General features: G+C 38.4%; 1 protein-coding gene across 1 annotated transcript in view; it reads left to right on the top strand.

Annotated features, from left to right (window-relative positions):
* LOC119883121 (membrane-associated phosphatidylinositol transfer protein 3-like) overlaps nt 1-21,905 on the top strand; it is a 133,713-nt gene that overhangs the window by 30,207 nt on the left and 81,601 nt on the right. Inside the window, 1 exon segment of the mRNA XM_038693649.1 lies at nt 14,211-14,318. Coding sequence (XP_038549577.1) covers nt 14,211-14,318 — 108 coding nt within the window.

The raw sequence follows: 21,905 nt of genomic DNA, 5'->3' as shown, positions 1-21,905 counted from the left end.
AGTCTGTCACCTGACCTCAAACCAAGTGGTCATGTTTTTCACTTCTTGAAGACCAGACTGAAATCAAAAGGCCCCAAAATAAGCAGGAAGTGAGAAAGGGTATAGTGCAGGTCTGGCAGAGCCTTATTTGGAAACAGGCCAAGTGTTGCTGATGTCTTTGGGTCGGTGACTTTAGGCCTTTTAGACTTTAGTCATTGATTTTAAATGATTTGCAACTAAATATCAACTACCATGACTTTATTTAAGAATGTTTGTTCAACTACTTTGGTCCCCTAAAGGAATAAAGTCATTTGAAATGTTTCTATAAAAAAGCTGAGCTTAGGTACTGAGCTCTCAAATGTTAAAGTTGTTTCAACACAAGCAGCCATACAAGAACTTTACCTGAAAGTAATGCAGTTTAACATCGCCAAAAAAATAATTAAAAAAATAAACTGCAGTTTTCCATATGTGGTGCTAAGAACACACAAAGTATTTACAGATGGTAAAATATCAATTTAGAGTCAGTCTCACTCTAAAACAGGGAAGCAGATAAGAAATCCATCAACATCCGTGTGTTGTTTGTAATGAGAACTGAGACAGAGGTTCAGTTTCTGTCAGTTGATGTGTGACAGCCAGTGTTTGTGTGACATGGTGTGGAGGCAACACAGCTGTTGCCTGGATGGTTTGATGCTGTCATCTCTGTTGATCAACTCCTGACATCTGCACGGCTGCCCCTAGAAAAGCCCACATGTGCACATGTTTACTTACACTGAACAAAATTATAAATGCAACACTTTGCGAGTGGCCTTTTATTGTAGCCAGCCTATCAGCCTATGTGATAGGCATCTTGATATCCCACACCTGTTAGGTGGATGGATTATTGTAGCATGTCTAAACTACATATGAATTTTAATAAATTTATGAGAATACCCAATTATGAATTTTAATATTCAGAAAATATTAATCTATAAATCTCTCGTTTTGCGAGGCACCACCGGATTTGTTATTAACCTAGAGTCTCGGACCTCTAGGTAGCTTTTAATAATTATACAATTATTTACCAGTGATCAGTTAGTTAATAATCGCTCAATTATCTAAAATCAATCAGTCAGTCTCATATCTAAAGGGTAAATTTTCTTGGCAGGGACTCAGAAGCAGGCAATACACACAATTCCTTGGTTACAGTGATCCAACGAAGGTTAAAATCAAGGTCAACTGGACTTGGTTGAAGATACTGGAAGACGTTTCGTCCCTCATCCAAAGGACTTCTTCAGTTCTGACTGACTGGCAGGGAAACTCAGCTATTTATGGCTTCCTTGACACCTCTTTCAAACCATCCATCTTCTCTGTCGGATGGTTTGAAAGAGGTGTCAAGGAAGCCATCTACACCAGGGTTGAGAAGCCGTCATTAAACGGAGGAGGGGGTCTACGCCACCACTTATCCCCCACTTACAATGCTGTCCTTTCATCACTTCCCAGGAAACTCAACAAACGTAACCTATTGGCCTCAGGTGAAGATACCAACGATGGTCGTTCAGTCTTGGCCACAGGTAGTCCTAACGACTGTAACAACTTTCGTCACAGCAACAAGGAACACTAACGAACCAGTGGTATCGATGACCCGGGCCAACGACCCCACTGAGGTTAAATAGCTGAGTTTCCCTGCCAGTCAGTCAGAACTGAAGAAGTCCTTTGGATGAGGGACGAAACGTCTTCCAGTATCTTCAACCAAGTCCAGTTGCCCTTGATTTTAACCTTTGTTAGATAACTATGACCTGGATGACTGAGAATCTTGATAGACCTCTTGGTTACAGTGAATTTATTAACTAACTAAGGTGATATAAAAAGGTGGTTAAATATATCAGAGAAATAAACAATGGCTAAACAATGAGAATGGAGGTTCCTATTGTGGGAAGCATTTGACTCATACGGCAACTAATGAAAGTAAGCTATGAGTGTAGCAGTTAAAAAGACAATATTAACACTATGGGACATCCCTGGCCACAGAATGCTTTGTTTTGGTCTTACTGCTTGTGTTTCTCCCTTGTGTTGCTGGTAAACGGCCTCACACTGGCAGAGTCCGTGCGTTCTCGTTTAGGACAGCTTCAAGCCATCGGCTAGTCGCTTTCTCTGCCAGGGAATTTCTCCGGGGGTCCGTCTCTGGGAGGCTTACTGAAGAAACTTGCAGTGGGGCCTTTGTTATGCTGGCGGGCCACGTGGCAGCGTCCGACATCCGTGGGCTTAGCTCGACATATAAAGCTTAAAAATAACTTGGTCGTTCTTGAATTAACTAGTGTAACTTAACGGACTGATAACTTTTAACAAACAAAAAGAAAGAAAATAAAAACAAGTAAAGTTGCTGTTAAACGAGGGAAAAATCAATGTCGTGGCACTTCACGTGTGTAGCTTCAAGCGAAACTTTGTTGCGCTGGTCGAATTCTTAGGGCGTTGCCGACGAGGAGAAAGCCGAAGCACCATTGAAGAGCCCGGAACAAGCCGGAAGAGGAGGGTGAGGAAGCGCGAACGACGTCGTGTGTCGCTCTTTTGTTGTCTGGGGCGTGGTTCCCAGAGGGCAGTCCTTCGTTTCCCGCAGGGCGGGCCATTTCCGGTTTCCCGAGGGACTGTCTTTCTAAACTTTTAATATGTCTATAAAAAGGAAAAGAAAATCTATTTGCGCGTATTATAATCAGATATTTTCCCACAATCAAACCTCAATGGTCAAACGGTTGTACCGTTCTAAGTTTAAGCATTTGGTAACAGGAAAACAATTGTCAGTAATTAGGCCTTAAAAGGTTAGCATTTCAGAATGATGGCATGTAATACTTATTTCGTCCACTTGGGGGAACTCAGGTTACATGACGACATCTTAGATTAATCCCAAAACAATCTTCTCAGGAGCTGGAAAATTTAGTTATTTAGCCTTAAATTCAAGCTGGTAATTAATAGAGTATAGTATGACATTTCGTTTAGGTGTTGTCAGAAAGCTTACGGTTTCCTGCCCCCTTTTAAGAAGAGTTCTGATAGGCTGTTTAGGAAAACGCTAATCGCTGGTTAATGTCCCTTTTGTCATTTTAACAGTCATGCACCGCGTTATCAGGCTGCGGAATCAAAGGTGCCAGTTTTACGATCGGGCTGCTCAGGAATAGCACTTAGGGAAAGCGACCTTTCCACCCCCCTTCTGTTGGGGTCTCTTCAGCCGTCTGTTGAAAGATCTCAACCCCCCTCCTCCTTCTCTCAGGGAGAGAAGAGGAATTTGGAGTAGTCCAAAATTGAGAAAGTCTTATGTCCTTGAGTTCAGCTCATGATGAATGGGCCAAAAACAAAAGTCTTGCCTTTATAATTTTGATCGGTGTATGTCACTTTTGCAGACATTACATTACCATAACCCTATCCCTACCACTACTAATTCGACAAGCCCTCGCCAATTTACTGGTCTTTAGTCATAAATGTGTCTCCGAAGGTAGGACTCCATAGTCAGACCCACACACACACACACACTCACTAAAACACACACTCGTGATCAGTTTGGCCATCCCTCTGGAGCTGGCTTGTAGTGATGATGAAAAAAAGTGTATCACAGACTGCTGTCAGAGCAGAGAGTCTCAGTCCGACATGCAGACACATAGAAAGATCAAAGTGAAGATACTGAGTGGCTTCATGACCAGTCCACCTCCAGAGTCACCTCCACTGAGGTGAAAAAACGTAAACCTCTAGTTTATCTACAGTCCAGACACAGAAGCTCTCAAATAGGGTTGTTCAAATGAAAGTAAGGAGATAAGACATTTGAAGCTCACATTAAAAGAAGAAAAGCAAACTTCAAAACACTTTTCTTAGGAAAAGGTTAAAATTTCTTTTCTAGTTATTCTGAGAACACACTTATCTGATGCTTTGTGCTCACTGATGAAGCCATATGCAGAAACATGACAAGCAATAGAATAAGGGCTTTTTAACCACTTTCTGTGAAGAGCGACATGCATTTATTTTCTTTGATGTCTCTACTCCACAAAAAGACCTTTACTGAATAATTTGTGCCCACTTTAATATTGCAGGCTCTACTCAGTATTTTCTTCACGTCATGACTATACTTAACCAATAGCACCATCTCATCTTCAGCAGTTGGCTGAAAAAGCTCAGTGGGCTTTGAAGACTGTAATTTAAATATTTGTTTATGGCTGTGCTTCATCCAGAAAAGTCTGTCTTTGTTTTGGAGTAGAGAATGACATTTTTGTTATTTGTGAAGAATATATTTAGATTTCTGTAGACCTGGGTGTTTATATTTAAAAATTGTATAAAGATATTGATAATATTGTTAAATGATGTGTCACATTAAGCTCACAGAGCAAACAATTTTTTGTTACTCTAAAATGCTGAATGTTCTGCGCTGTGTCATCTCATAAACATATATCTTTATATTTGTAATGGATCTTTTAGTAAAGTGTAACAGCCTTTCATGGCTGTTGCTGCCACCAGTCACCAGCAGCTATTTATACAAGATTGTTTCACTTGCTCTTTTTTACTCCGTATAAAGTATCAGATGATTTCCAGTGACTCTACACTCTCCTGTAGTAATAAAAATGATAAATCCCTTTTATACTCTACATACTGCTGGTATCTCCCAACATGCCAGCTCCACATTATAGCCCCCCAGCATCACTGAACCTCTGTTTACCTCTCACACATGTAAAACTACACGAGTTTGTGCACAAGGGTTAAAAGGCTTATATTGTATCAGGACTGAGTGTGCCTTCAGGCTGCTCAAGCAAAATGCAGAATCAGTTGTCACATTGTTTATTGATGTGAGCTGTTGACAAATTTGCTGTGTGTTAATCCAGATTTGTTATTTGATTACATGAATTTAAATAATGAGAGGAATTGACAGATTGAGCCTGAAAGGAAATTGTTGTTTGACTGCAGAGTGTTGACTGCTTCTACAGAGCCATAATAAATTGCCACTTGAGGTAAATCATGTTTGTATTCAAGTAGGACATATATTTATTATTAGGCTGCTTATTATGTTGCTTTGTTCCACTCTACACTATGTGTAGACTCTGGGGTGAAAACCGAGTTGCTTTTGCACACGTTGATGACATATAATGACAAATGTTTTTAATAAAGAATAGTAGGATAACCATAAAACTTGCTGGTACAATATTTTTTTATTATAAATTTTATTTACATAGTTAAACACATAGTATTAAAGTATAGTAAATCTAAATTTGACAAGAAAGAATAATTTGACATTTTAGGAAAAACGTTTTTCTTGCCAAGATTTAGAGAATATTGATACAGCTCTCATGTCTTTTTGTTAAATATGAAGCTATAGCCAGCAGCGGTTAACTTAGCTTAGCATAAAGATTGGAACCAGCTATAGCCTGGCTCTGTCCAAAGGTAACAAAATTCACCTACCAGCATATTTACAGGTTAAACACCTAAAATTTAACTTGTTAATTAATGAGCTGTGGAGGTGCTGACAGGTGGATTTCATTACCTTTGGACAGAGCCAGGCTAGCTGTTTCCACCTTTTGGCAGTTTTATTGCTGAGCTAAAATAACCGTCTCCTGACTCTAGTTTCATATTTGAAGGAACAGATATGAGAATACATGTTTACAACACTGACCAGAGTTTTCTATATGAAGATTTTAATTAAGTCCAAAGGGAGGTAGGATTTGTGCATTATTATTTTTACTTGCTGATCCAATTCCATTTTGATTTCCTTTTTTGTTAATTTTCAGTGTGAACAGTATCTTGTACATGTGGCTGTTACAACATTTTATCTTTCCAACCAGGGCAGGGGCTCACATGACTCACTCTTGCAATTGTTTCAGTATTTTTCAACAAAATAATCAGTTCACAGAGAGACCATGATCTTCTTTGGTATTCACTAAGTTTATCACAAGAGCAGCAACAGTAAAATAAAGTGTGCCACAATGTGCATGTTTTCTATGCTACTAGTTTATAATTAGAATTAATGACTACACCAAGGAGACAGACGTAGTTTCACTAAAAATGTGTTTATTTTGCACAAGGCAATAAATCGTTTGAATTCTTTTGGTGTTATTGGAATACATAACACCTAAAAATCAACAATCTTCACACTAAACTGTGGCATTGTGATGCAGGCATGATTAAAATCTTTTTATCTAAATACTTTTTGCTCCACAAGCAAGATAACCTTCAGCTTCACACAGCCAAGCAACATGTGGTGTCCGAACAATAATGCTGCGATGATGTGTTGAGAAGAAATCCGCTTGACACTGTTCTTGATCATAAAAGTTTATTACATCAAGAAGTTCAGCATCAATTACAAGCTCTGCAGCAGCTTGGAGAGTGACCCAGCACGGTGGCCACTCTGTCTCTCTGTACATCAAACACAGCTTATATAGGACATGTTTAGGTATCTGCTAAATACCATATAAGGGTCTGAGTCTGCAAACTAAGTCTCCAATCTATATAAGAGCAAAGTTCTAGTGTAAACATCTTGTTGGACACCAGATAAGGGTCTGAGCCTCCACGTAACCACTGACCTCTTCTCTCCCCTTAAAGGTCACTAATCCTCTATCCAGCTGCTACAGTGCTATGTTAAACTGTTATGCGTCAAATGCACGTTATACACCACAAACAGAACACTGAATTGCCTGAATACATTAATGTATTGATCAAATACATTACTATTATTGCTATTATAAACACACACACACACACACACACACACACACACACACACACACACACACACACACAATAACTGATGGCCACTTTCATTTGAGGGAGGGCTGTTGTATCATGTACAGATATATCAGCATGCAATAAACTCATAGAATGGAGTTATTATGATGAGGAGCCTACAATCAGAAATATAAAGTTACTGTTCAATTTTGAGATTTTGGTCTGTATTGCTTCCATGTCTACCTTTCACTCAATTCAAGAACACTTTCAAAATACATGGTGTTTGTTTTAAGCATACTAGGCTACCCTCCTGTAGATTTCTTCAAAATGAACCAAAACATGCTTATCTGCATATTTAACATAACATTTCAGGGAAAAAGACTCTTACAGCTTTTTTTCAATTACTAACAAGCATTTACCTAAACTCAAGATAATTTATCAAAACTCTTAACACAGCAACACACCTACCTCACACAATTAGCCAAATAGTAACTTTTCTGCTCAAAACCACATTTTGTTCTTTAAAAACAAACTCTACATTTTAAAATGCAAAATAACGTTGTCTACATACGCAAACTCTATCAAAACACAGCAAACCTGACTCAAAATCAAATCATTCTAACAAAACACTACTACGTTTTCTTTCCAAAAGGAACAGATTAATCAATCATAGCACAATGACAGTAAACCATTAATTTTTGTAATTCAGTTTCCTTTTACTGTAAACCTCCCTACATTTTTGGCTTGAGGGTCAATTGTGTGCGTTTTTGCCAACAAACTATGTAAAAGTGAATGAGTCATCTTTACTTTAAAAAATGTGACAGAATAACAGAAGTAAAACCTTTATTAGCAACATGAAATTGCAGCCAGTGATCAACAAATAATCCAACCTATGTGGCTTTTGGTTCAAAATATGTAAAAATACTTATACTGATAAATATTCTTTTACTTTTATGTTCCTTCTGGGCCACTTCACTCCTCCAACGAACGCCACCTGGCTCTGCCATACCTAGCACAAAGCAAAAACACAACTGGGAGAGGCTGCTGCCTGTCTGGCTGTGTACTGCTGCTGCAGGGAGCGAGCAAGAGAAAGAGAGAGGGCATTGGAACTTGACAAAGTCTCATCTCCTGACCTGATATTTAAATTTTTTATTCAATAAATATATTTCTTTGACAGGAAAGCTGTGCGCAAACAGGAATATGTATATTCATTTATTTAAAAAAGCACCCCAGAAAAAAGGGTGCTTTCTGTTCAGGAAGAAAAAGGGCAGGTGCTTGAGCCCCTTCTGATGTCTATGTGTGCACATGCCTGTTTCCAACAAGGTCACAAGGGATGTGAAAGCAGTAGATAAGAGTTTATAGTGAAGGCTCTTTTAGATTCCATCTTCCCAGTCATCCTTGTGTGCCTGCAAACAGGAATGATTTAAACTTACTTTCCAAAAGTAAGTAAAAGTTGCTCTTTAAAACTTATGCTGGTCCTCGCAGAGATAGAAGTGCAAAAGCACAAAGACACACTTACACACATCTCTATTGATTTTGTGAGTTGTTGGTGAAAGAATGACAGTGTGTTCATCAGCATCTGTAAAGTAATCCACTCCATTCTCTCGCCTGCCTTCACTCACCTTAATCTTACATCTATGTAACATACAGCTCTGAGGAAAAGTAAATGAAAGATGAACCCTATCTTGTTCTCTTATACTTTTTGTTGCATTGATACTTTCATCAAAAAGTGTATTCATCCAACCTTCCTGTGTCTTCACTTCTTTCTGAAAAGAGGAAATGTGTTCATGCTTCGGACCCAAGAACAGTTGATTAAATTTTGGCGACGTTCCAGATCTTGGATTTGTGTTGTTTTTTAACCAGCAAGAATATTGCTGCTTTCACATTTTGGTAGTAAATTCCAAAATCCAAGTTCAAACAGGATTGATTTATGTAACATTTTATTGGGAAATCAAAAGATCTCTTGCTAGGACTAAACATATGCAGATTTGAAGCATGTACCACTGAAACTCAGACATTTTTCATTCCAAATCAGTCCCCGCAGGTGGCGATTTCACTGATTACTTCTTTCTCTCTGCTTGAAGGTGTGTTGATCAGTGAAATCAGCTGCTGCTGTGTTTGATTTTAAATGAAACTGTTGCTACACAACACCTGTTTCATGTAATCGTCTGCAAAGAATGCCGCTGTTGACAGAATATACAATAAGCTGATTTGTGGGAGCATGAACAAAGAGATATACCTTCTAAGGGTAATAAGTTAATACAGATGGGAATTTAGGATAAGAAAGACATTACAAGCATTAAAAAACACTATTAAATAATGAAATATATATAATGAAATAAAAATTGCAATAACAATACAAAGTAAACAGCATATATATGTGTAATTATATAGGCCATAAATTGCTGTGGCTTTAAGAGGGACACTGTGAAAAAAAAATCAAATATTTCTCTGTGAGATTTTGGATGAACGTGTTTTGGTTGCATTTATTGGTATATTAATTTATTTATTGAGTACTTTTTATAAACCTTAAAAAGTCCTAGAAAAGTAAGAAGGCTTCATCCTCTGGGGACCATAAATATCTGCACGAAATGTCATGGCAATCCATCCAATAGTTGATATTTCAGTCTGTGGTGGTGGACTGAAGATCCATAGAGCCATTCTGCATTGACCATTTAGTTTGACAACATGTTCTCATTCCAGGGCATCAAATACCAAGGCTTTGACAAAGTGCTCTTCAGTGTCCGTATGAAATGCCTTTTTAAGATGTGGTTAACGTTTTGAAAAGGTACCAAAAGTACTTAGTTAGGTTTAGGAAAAGATCCTGATTTTGATAGTTAAGTTCAGGTAAAGATCATGGTTTAGGTTGAAATAAGTACATTATGTGACATAACTCATGTATGTAACGTTATGCAACTTAAAACTTTTTACCAACGCTTTTTACCAATCTTCAAAGCTTTGTCAAAGCATCTGTATTTGATGCCCGGGATGAGAACGGGCTGAGTGTGAATACTGTTTAAGAATTAGAACATGACTACCCATTTTTGATATATATTTATTCTCACTATTGTAAATCCAATTACAGATATTGTCTGCTTCTAAGCTATGCTTCAATGCCATCCATCTTTGGTAGCCTACTTACCTGGCAGACTCATCCTGTTTATGCCATTTAATGGGATTATCCCCTAAGCAACCTCATTTTCATAGTGCATCACTAGAAGTTAAAAAGGCCTAAAATTAAGCCAGAAGTATTCTTTTGATAATTCCACTGTTGCAACTAATGCATGATGATGAAATCAAGAAATTGATGAGACAAATTGCAGTGGTAGCAGTCAATTGAGGCTGTTTCCTCATCATTTAACAACCGGCATCTATTCCTCCCTCTTCCACTCTGACACTTACTCACTGTGAGCTGACAGGTTGAAGGATGTTTCTAAATCTCTTTTCTCTCCCTCTGGGATGTTGGCTGCAGGCAAATCTCACACGTCTATTTCTCTTTCTGCCTGTTGATCAAATCAGATTTTGCTGTTCTCCATTATGTTCCAAAAGTAGGAGATGTGGTGGTTTCAATGTTTTGGCTTTACTCTCTTGATCATTTGTGCATTTCATTTGTTTGTGCTATGCCTGATTTCTGTGGATTGCAGTTTTTAGAGTAGGTATTTTTTTTACTGAGCTCAAACACATTTTGCTTCTCAGAGGAGCGTCTGATTTGGCTGCGAGCATCCCTGTTCAGCTCTCCCTGTAGGAGATGATTCAGTAACCTGCGCTTTCAGGGTTTGGTGTAAAGCCTGTTTTGCATTCTCCTCTTGTCCAAGCACAGGCTTGCTTACATCCTGCAACACTTTGTTCAGATCTAGTATGCATCTCTCTGAGCCTCTTTCTTGCTCCTCTCCATTTTCTTGCTTTTGAGCTTGTCTGTGTATGTTTGAATCTGCAAGTGTGTGTGTTATGTCCTTGCATCATTACATTCAGCTCAGTATTGTCTGAGCAGAGGGGAGGGGGAGAGAGAGAGTCAAAGCAGATAGCGAAAGACAAACTGTGACCAGCAGACTGGCCGCTGTGTGATCCAAATGGACAGGCTGTGTAGACCCGCGTCAGAGTCTTTCAGAGCTGCCAGGCAGGAATGTGTGAGAGAGAGGAGAGAAGTCAGTCAGGTAGTGGGTATTCTTGCTGCATGACTCATCCTGTCACAGACTGTGTTGAATGACTCTGTGTGACGTGTAGACAACCGTTTTGGTCATGCTGAACCACACAGCCCACCAGGATTGTCTGTTTGGTTGACTCAGATATTCTCCCCTATAACAGAGCTTGTCATTTATCATGACAGTGTGTTGTTTCCATGTTTTTAAGGGCCTGCATGCCAACACTTTTCTGACAGTTTAGACCTCTACTCAGGCTTAATGTAGGTGACGCTCCGCTGGGAATTATATGAGAAACTCTTATGTTATAATGGCGATACTCCATTTGGCTGCGTAGGTGTATAGAAAGGGTTGGAAATCATGCTTAAAGGAAAACTATGGATTATAACTGTGGTTTATTAGCTTTTGTAGCATTGTACTCAAAGTCATTGCTTGGAATCTTGGAATCTGGTAATATTACTAAAAATAGGTCAAGAGATAGATTATCTACCAATTCATTTGGAGATAAAGTAAAACTCTCTGACAATCTCTGGAACAGACAACAGACCTCTGCCCGAGGATCTCAAGGTACGTGCTGGTGTGTATGGGACTAAAAGGTCAGAAATATAACAAGGCGAGAGGCCATGAAGAGCTTTAAAAGTGATCAATAGAATTTTAAAGTCAATTCTAAAACATACTGGGAGCCAGTGTAATGAAGCTAAAATAGGAGTAATGTGGTCATATTTCTTTGTTCTGGTTAAAAGCCTGGCAGCTGAGTTCTGGACAGTCTGGAGTCGATCAGTAGATTTTTGGGTTAAACAAGTGAAAAGGCTGTTGCAATAATCCAGGCGTGATGAGATGAAGGCGTGTAAAATGGTCTCGGTGTCCTTAAAAGTTAACATAGATAGAATTTTTGCTATATTTCTAAGTTGATAAAAACGTGATTGAACAAGCTTTGTGGTGTGCTGCTCGAAATTTAAATTACTATCAAACCAAACACCAAGGTTCTTTGCAACAGGCTTAATGTGATTTACTAGCCATCTGCTGGGACCCAATGACCAGGATTTCTGTTTTGTCTGAGTTCAGCTGGAGGAAATTATTTGACATCCATTTTTTAACTTAAAAAAAAAAAGCTGTTAAGTGAACTCAGCATTCCAGGGTCTGTGGATCTGACGGGCAAGTATATTTGTGTGTCATCAGCATAAATATTAAAAGAAATGCCATGTTTATGGATAATATGTCCAAGGGGAAGCAGATACTAGGAAAACTGGCTTATCTGGCTTCACTAACCCTAACAGAAAAATTGCAGACAGTGTGAATGCCTAAATCAAAAGGCGTAGCCTATAATATGAATGCATTTATTTGATGTGTTCTTATGGCATGTATGACAAGCCTTATTTCATCTCGGCTGTCTGTCAGCGTTTCTACATTAAAAAGTCTCAGGCACTTAAGTGGTCATTCCAACTCACTTTCAAGAACTTCCCCTCACAAAAATCTGATTAATTTATTTAACACACTCAAGTGTTCCAATTATTATTCTAAATTAACTTGCGCAACAAAACAAAAAATCCATTAATGCCATAAAAGGTGCTCAAATAGTGGTTAAAAGACTGTAACAAGTAGTAGCTCACAAGGCTTTAGTAGCCTAATTAAATCTGTCCCTGTAGGATGATATTGCTATACAAAAGTTTCTCTGCATCACCACGGCAAACATAAAAGCAGCCTATAAAAACAGTGTGAGATCGTTTAAGGATGGTTTTCACAGAGTTTCTCTCTTATCTGAAACATAACTTGCTCTGGAGCAGGTTAACTAATAAGTTAACCTGGCAATCTACCCCAGTAAGAAGTGAACCACCGTCTTGGTACTGAAAACCCAGGGTTAACACGAAAGTTACCTCACTAAGCCCAAATTCTGCTTCGTGGTACTCAAGTCCAAACATACCAGAAACAAAAAAGCAGGGAAAGCCAATATCCATGGAGCAGAAACACATGAGACATGAATAATAACAATGAACCAGCAGCAAACAACAGACAGACCACCATATATATACCCACAGGAGGGGTGAGGCTAATGAGACACGGGTTATAACATTCAGGGAAACGAGACGGGTGCAACAGGACAGGAAGTAACACAAGACAAGGAACACTGGAGACAGACAACTACAAAGACACATGGAACATATCCAAACCAGATCACTGACAGTACAGTTGTCCAAATTTGAATGAGGAAGTAGGGCTATAAACTATGGTGGACGGTATGGGCAGTGATTTTACGATTCACTTTCACTTCCAGATATGGATGACTAATCTGAGGCGTTTATTTACAGCCTGTTAGACTGTGCATGTTTTTGCCCTGATGAACCTATTTCTTTTTCACCATGTTCAGCGATGTCAGCAATTATAGAAATTATGGTCAGAGCTATTAAAATAAAACTGATGTTCTAATAATCTAACTGTGGAGTTTTTGACCACAGAGCACTGTTTTGATGAGCAAGTCTTTGTTTTGTTTGTATCTCATGCTCTGCTATTCCATGTACGAGGACACACAGTCCTGCTGACAGTTTCACACTATTCAGTGATCCATTGTTGGTGTTAAACTGCCAATACATAAATCAATATACTTACCAAAGGGCAGGGAATAAGAAGATTGTTAGCTGATGTAAACATGGACATTTCACTGCAGGTTTCATCATATTGCACACTGTGTTTTTGCAAGAAACAGTAAATGTACAAGGAAACTCCCCAGGGTTTCTTTAAATGGAGGGCAGTATGACATTGAATCTTTATCAGCTAATAATCAAACAGCAGCCTGTAGTGTGGCCGAAAGTATAATACATGTTTTTGTGCAGGATAGAAACATATATATTTAGTTGGTCAGCTGAATAAACATGTCACACCATTGTCTTTAGGGTGTATTTAATCTGTGTAAGCATCATTCAGGCCAAATTTTAATTTTGCCTTTGGACAAGTTTTGGCAAAGACAGCACAATAGCTATTCCATTTGTGTTCAGCCACATGAAAGAAATGGGTTTATGAGTCAAGTGGAATTTTGTTGTTTTGTTTACTTGCACATGTCTGAATGTCTAGCCAGGATGGTATAAGCCCAACTGGCACAAATCAAAACTGTGCTGGTCAGGTGTTACGGTGCACCCTCTGATAAAGGTGTAACTTAACTATCTGCCCTAACAGGCACCACAAAACTAACATGAGCGTGAGGGAAATCAACAACCTGTGAAGAAGTATAATCTGGCAAAATAAGTCAAAACACCAGCACAGGTGAACCCTTGGTCTGTAGGGTGTGTAATATTTAGCTTTAATAAGTTTGAGCTTCAACAACAATGCGTTGCTATATTATTAATATGCAGAGAGAGAGAAATGGGATCTTGTCTTGATGCACTGTCTTACTCCTCTTTGTATATGTGTGTACTTGTCTGTGTGTCCCAGCAGATGTTATGGAGGGGAAGAGTGCCATTCTTCTGGGCATGAGTCAGTGGAACTCAAATGATCTGGTGGAACAGATTGAAACTCTGGGACACATGGAGGACCAGTCTCATGGTACACTGAACACACACAAATGTATAAATACATTCAAGACTCTTTCAATGAATGATGAAAATGGTGGCTAGATTGTAGATGGACTGTAGCTTCTATTTAAAGCTACATTAAGTCATTGTTGACCACTATGGAACAGAAAGTGTCCAAAACACTACCCTAATTTTTAGTAATGGGTACAAACAAATATTTTCTTACTTCGGACTGCATTCAGACCCACAATAACCCTCTAGATAAACACTGCAAAGGGGATGCATTGTTATGTGTTTGCTACTACAGGGTATCAGTAGGAAGATGGATTAGAAGGAGGTCCCGTTTGAAGACCTATCAAACACATTTATTCTTCTATGAGTCATCTTGTTAACAGTATTTCTTTGTTTCTTGTAAAGTAAACTGTGAAATTAGCACAATGATACAATACCTGATAGGTATTTTTTAATGTATTTGATTGTCTAACACAGTGCATTGCCAGATTGTATTGCATTGCGTTGTGGCAAAAATTGAGCCAGCATCCACAGGACACAGGACATTATGGCACAAATCTGATTTTTTTTGCCCAAATGTGACTCAGATCTGATCTTTTTATGACAGTGGGAACAGGCCAAGTCACATGGAATCTGATTTTTTTTCCAGTTCGGATTTGGGCCACTTTTATATGTGGTCCAAGTTTTTGTGTGGTCCAATATTAAAAATGTGGCCCTCTTCCTCCTCTACCTTGTTATCATCTGCCCACAAATTCCCTTTCTTACACCTGAAATCCACCGGACCGTGAGCTCTCTTCTGAGTTACGTACATGCTACTTGTCCGAGCAGATGCAGTAGAGCAAGAGAGAGAGAGAGAGAGAGAGAGAGAGAGGGAGTGTAATGTTAGTGAGTTGGGAAGTTGCGTTGTACAGCGAGAGAAACCATAATGAAAAAGACAGAAAGACATCTTTTAAAACTTTTTTATATTTCCCTGTTGCTTTTATGTTTTATGTAAATCACTTTAAATTACCTTGTTATTGAAATGTGCTATACAAATCAACTTGCCTTGCCTTGCCAAAGCAAAGAAACAATCAGAGTTAGGTTAACCATATAGAACAAAATCATTGAAAATAAAATGGCTTTAACACCAACTGTGCTTCATAGCTCCTCTGTCAGTCCTGTGCCGATAGCATGGCACTTGTTTTTGGTTTTGTTTACTGATAAATGGCCTGCTCTAGTTGTAAAAGGTCATCCATGAGGTTTGACAAACTGGAATGGACGCTTTTAATCACTGCTGTTCCGTGGGTGTGTAGTCTGGTCCTGCAGAGTTGAAAGAAACTGCTCCTGCAGGGAGGCTATACTGTGTAAGTCATGTGGAAGTAACTGAAGAAGTGTGTACTGTGAATATTTTACACAATCCATCAACAGACCACTTGTTAAAACCAGTAATCACCTGTGAAGTGCTCCACATTCAGCACCTAGTCAGGGTTATTGTAGTGCCCCAGAATAGTACTTGTCAAAATAAAAGAAATAACAGTTTTTCAGATTTTCTATATTTCTCTCAACAATAGCCAGATTGATCAAATATATTATATTTGCTCTGTAAAATTAGAATCTGGGCCTTTTCCCCCTTAAATTTTACATCAAAGTGTATTAACTTTTATGGTATTAGTGGAGGTGGTTGGGTTGGTTGGTTGATTAGAGCTGTGACACTCAACCATAGAGTATGTGTCGAAAAACCAAAACAATGACCTAAAATAGGCTACAAGCTGCGCAGAGCTGGTGAGGAATTCCAGTGCTATGACTAACCCTTTCACACTATGCTGAATCATTTGACACCATGTTAATATCAAAAGTGTCACATACTATATGTAGTATACAGTAGTACCAAGTATAATCTGAAGTGAAAAAGACTGGATCTTCCTTGCTTGCAAAGGGTGAACAGTTTGTTTAGTTTGCGTTTGATGAGCATGAATAAACGGAAGCACATTTTAAGCAGAAGATAGGGTGGCTGAGATCTAACATGCAGATATGTGACAAGTTTCAAGTTCAGTGCTCCTTCTTCGTGCTTGGTGATGCCTGAGGAAGAACTCGAAATGTGCATATATCTGTTTTTTCTCTGCACTTTTTGTCCTGCAGTATATTAATACACACATAGAGCATCACTTAAAATGAAATTCATTCGTTGCAAGCAAAGAGGTTCTAATCTTTTTCACTTCTATTTTTGAGCACAAACACGTGTGGATGCTCAGCTTCGTTTTTCTTTCCCCAAATGAGGACAAGTTAAGGAGGCACCAAATAAGTAAATATGGGAACATTTTATTCCATGTTCAACAGAATTTCCTTTGATTTTTAGAGATGTACCAATCTTTCATTCTTTTCTATTTATTTTCTTTGATCTACCTTCCACAATGCTATCACTTTAAGGCCTTGGGGACTAAAATGGCAACTACCTGAGCCACAGATTGATCTTTCTTTAGAGAATCAGCTTCTCTCACAATTCAGAAAAGCAAAGAACATCTACATCCATTTGTGTCTTGTAGAATCATTCAAAACTGTAAAATACACAGATTCTGTGTCTGCACAGAACTGTAGAAATATTTATAAAACAAACAGTACTGGCAGGTGTAATATCATATTTCAGCAGGTTTTCATATAAGTCCTCAACATAGACTTTAAATTAAGCTAATGAATTCTTCCTATGAGAAAGTTATTAAATTAGATTCATTAATCAAAGTCTCTGGTGTGATTTTCCAACCACAGTAACTGAATAACATGCCACCCAGAGATTTAACAGCACAGTGTTTTTTAGACACAATAAGTGAAGTTTAGTTTGTGCCTTCAAAGATCATAAATCAGTGCTGGGATTTATGCAGATCAGTGGTTTTTAATAGAAAAGTGGAACTCCCACAACAGGGAGTTTCATGTAAGGGAAATTAAATCACAGTTGTCAGGAGTAAATTGCCATTCAGGTTTTATAACCTTTTTGTCACTCGCCATTATGGCTTTAAAGCTTTGTGTGAATTAACTGTTACCTATTAACATACCATATATGTAAATAAAGATTCATATCAGGTAAACTATTTAGTTTCTCTTTTTGTTTCTACATCAGCCAAAGATAAAAGCCTGCTTCCCTGTTACACAGAACAGCAGGGGATAAGACAGTGTGGCTTTAAATTGGAATGGGTGGGACTTTCTGGCACAGTACTAAACTGGTTTGAATCCTGCTTAAAGGAAAGGGACTATTTTGTGTCTAGGTAATTACAAATCTGAGCTAAGAAAAATTACTTGTGGCATTCCCCAAGGCTCCATTCTGGCGCCTCTTCTGTTTAACATCTACATGCTTCCACTGGCTCAGATTATGAAAAATAACAAAATAAGTTATCACATACAAGTGCTGAGTAACTGTATTGAACAAATTAACAATTGGATGTGCCAGAATTTTCTTCAATTAAACAAAGATAAAACTGAAGTTATTGTTTTTGGAGCCAAGAAAAAAGATTAAAAGTCAGTGCTCAGCTTCAGTCGGTAATGTTAAAAACCACATACCAAGCCAGAAAACTTGGTGTAGTCATGTACTCAGACCTGAATTTAGGCAGCCACATCAGGACAATTACAAAATCAGTCTACTATCACCTGAAGAATATCTCAAAGATTAAAGGACTTATGTCTCAGCAGGACCTGGAAAAAACTTATCTATGCATTTATCTACAGTCGTCTCGACTACTGTAACGGTGTCTTTACAGAGCTCCCTAAAAAATCCATCAGACAGCTGCAGCCGATTCAGAACGCTGCTGCTCGAGTCCTCACTAAGACCAAAAGAGTGGATCACATCACTCCAGTTCTGAGGTCTTTACATTGGCTTCCTGTCTGTCAGAATTGATTTCAAAGTACTGCTGTTGGTTTATAAAGCACTGAATGGTTTAGGGCCAAAATAAATTTCTGCAAGTCTGCTGAAACTCTTAGTTCTTTTAAATTAAGATTGAAGACTTTTTTTTACCACTGCCTTTCATTAAATAAAATTTAAAGCTGTAGATTGATAACTTTCACAGTAACTTTAACTCTTTTGAGTGTACCATCTCACATGGCTGACCCTGAGTTAATAGGGCCAGTAGAATTACAAGGGTTAGAGTCCCTGTTTTCTCCACTGTTAACTTGTTGACAGGGCCCGCTGTCAACCGCTTTTACCAGAGTGTTTAGTGTGGATAATCTGGATTTACAGTGATGACTGTATCTAAGAAAGGTTTAGAGTCCCCTTATGGGCAGAGTCCCTAAGTGTTAAAGTGTTAGAGTCCCCTTATGGTTAGAGTCCCTAAGTGTTAAAAAAAAAAGGATAGAGTGGGAGATGGGGAATCAAAGGAGTAAAATAAGCAAAGGTGAGAGACATGCCTGTTCTTATTATCTATTTAACTCTTTAAAAAAATTTTATATTTCCCTGTTGCTTTTATGTATATCACTTTCACTATATGTAAATCACTTTGAATTACCTTGTTGTTGAAATGTGCTATACAAATCAACTTGCCTTGCCAAAGCAAAGAAACAATCAGAGTCAGTTTAACCATATAGGACAAAATCATTGAAAATAAAATGGCTTTAACACCAACTGTGCTTTAGAGCTCCTCAGTCAGTCTTGTGCCGATAGCATGGCACTTGTTTTTGGTTTTGTTTACTGATAAATGGGCCTGCTCTAGTTGTAAAAGGTCAGCTGGGAGGTTTGACAAACTGGAATGGACGCTTTTAATCACTGCTGTTCCGTGGGTGTGTAGTCTGGTCCTGCAGAGATGAAAGAAACTGCTCCTGCAGGGATGCTGTACTGTGTAAGTCATGTGGAAGTAACTGAAGAAGTGTGTACTGTGAATATTTTACACAACCCATAAACAGACCACTCGTTAAAACCAGTAATCACCTGTGAAGTGCTCCACTGCAGCAGTAGTACAAGTCAGGGTTATTGTAGTGTCCCAGAATAATATTCTCACAGTGACAGTACCTGTCAAAATAAAAGAAATAACAGTTTTTCATGATCAAAACACAAAGAACTGCCCCATGTATTAAAGGGTAGGTTTGTATTTTTTCAAGTTTATCTTAAAGCATAAGTCCGGTGAAATTTTATATTCTTCTTTTTGTCAACAAATCCCATAATCAATAATGATCCTAACTAACTAACGAAATATAGAATATTGTCAGGATTGCTGGGTGCGCAAAGCAGGAGAGAGCCCAAATGCATGACACTTGAAAGAGAGAGAGAGAGAGAGAGAGAGCAGGGGAAAACAGAGACTAGCAGGTAGGCAGATTACTGAGGGGGAACAGACATAACGCAAGTTACTGAACATGGACCATATCAAAGGTAAGTAGTAACAGATCAGAATAATAAAAATAACAAACTAATCCAGACACAAGCAGACAGATCACAAATAAACTAACACCAACAAGGAACTCAGACTGAAGCTAAGATTAAACAGAACTCAGAGCAGACATGGGGAAAACAACACAGAAGTACACAGACCAGGAGTAAACACTCAAGACATGAACTAAGGTACAGGACTAAGAACTAAGAATAATTAATTAATTAATTAAACTGGCAGAGAATATAAACTGGCATCTAGCAAACAGACAGAATCCCAGCAAGATGGTAGAGAACTAACACATGAGAGATAGGAACAGAACTAGACAAGTACTAAGGCGGACACCGAGATAACAGGACAGATCAGACCAGAACCACCACACAGAACAAGCAGAAGACTGGATACAAGACCACAGACAGACAGGACTAAAACCCAAAACCCAGACACAGAGAAACCAAAATAAAAACACAGAGAAGGCATGGCCAAAATAATATAACTCAGACAAGCTCAGGACAGGATCGTGACAAATATAGTCTTATTCATTCATTCAATACACCACTTGCATGTCATATATAAAAGTACAAGTACAGTTATTGTGTAGTATAGTACAAGAGTATTTATGGACAGTGGTTTGTTGTCTTATTCCTCGCAGTCGCATGTACGTTTGTCGCCAGGACAAAAATAACCAGCTATAACCTATGTCCCGGATTAAGATGATCTAGTAATTTGGCCACCTAAGCTTTGTGTGAACTTTAGAAGTGCCTTTTTGCACATCTATTCTTTAGGAAAAAAAATTTGCTGTTTTGTCTCATGCAATTTACATCTTTTAGTTAAAGCTGCTGTAATTTAAATAGTTTTATTTTTAATGTTTGTATTAACAATGGCTCACATGACTACTGGTATGTGAATGGGTTTGCTCATAGTAATAAACCCACAGATAATTATCACCTGACTAGCAACATTGTTTGGTTTTACGACCTGAAACATTACCATTTTATTTCAGTTTCTTTTCAGCCAAAAAGCTCTAAAAGCCCACTGTATTCTACCTAGCATGCCACAGTAACTGTAAATCTCATGGCTTCTGCATCAGAAGTCAGGTTTTTTAAAATTAGGGCCTTCTTTCACAACACTTCTTCATTAATAATAGGGTGCCTGATGTTGTAGCTCGTACTCTGCCTTGACCCGTTGAAGAACGGTGGAGGGACAGAACAGAGAGAGAGAGAGAGAAAGAAGCAGCCCAACGCAATATCAACACAGACTGAGGCCTGCTGAGACCATCTCTCTTTATCTTTTGTAAGGTATGAAAGCATTACGAGTATGCAGCCAGTCTCCTTTATGAAAAAGAAAGGACAGCAATGATTAGATATTCCTACTGTAATATAACCAATGAGAAGCTGTCTCAAACAGGTCCAATCACACCACACGACTGAAATGACAAAGCACGTGTGCAAACACTAGTAATATCGCATGCATTTGTATCTGAAGACCCTCTGAGATGGAAGGAAAACACTATGACTGCTGGTCCCAGTACACATTTACGGTCATAGACTGCTGTTGAGAATTTTACTTTCGGTCTAAGTAGGACTGTCTAAGTAATGGTAATTACATTCTCGATCTATCCCTTGCTCCCTCTGTCTGTCTCTTATCCTTAAGTTGCAACAAACTCAAAATAGAAACACTCCCCAACATGGTGCTGCATATAAATGTGCATATGAGGTTGTTTACATCCTACACTCATGGGGGCACAGGGATATTAAAGACATAAATTTAGCTGAGCGAAACTGGGCATAGCAACAAAAAAGATCTCAAAGCAACACCAACAATAGCTGCTGCAACAAAAGTGGCACTGCACTGCGAACCAGTGTGCTCAACAAGTTTGACCAAAACACTGCATGATTTTAGTTCATCACAGATATGTCAGTACATCAGTATCAGTATCAAACTTACTATAGAGCTTCATAGAGCTGAGGAAAACTGCAAAGTCATATTTCTGGATGCGAGTGACCCCTTTCACATAGTTCAGTTCAGTTTCAGTTTTATTGGTCATATGTAGGTTAACACAAGGTCAGTGGTACAAGGAAATGCGTTAGACGAGAGAAACAGTCAGCATATTTAAATTAATTTGAAAAATTCAAATAAAATAGTTTAACAGTAGAGATTAAAAAAGAATGGAAGGATGGAATGAGATGAAGATAAATGAACACTATATACATAGATATAACACAAAATAAGAGTTTATATGAATGAATGTTAGTTGTATAAAGAATGATTGTGTACACAACATT

Source organism: Micropterus salmoides, unplaced genomic scaffold, assembly GCF_014851395.1.
Source record: "Micropterus salmoides isolate LMB-PRFRI ecotype aquatic unplaced genomic scaffold, ASM1485139v1 Ms_hic_scaffold_3, whole genome shotgun sequence".
Lineage (NCBI taxonomy): Eukaryota > Metazoa > Chordata > Actinopteri > Centrarchiformes > Centrarchidae > Micropterus > Micropterus salmoides.
This window is presented reverse-complemented; position numbering and strand designations above follow the sequence as displayed.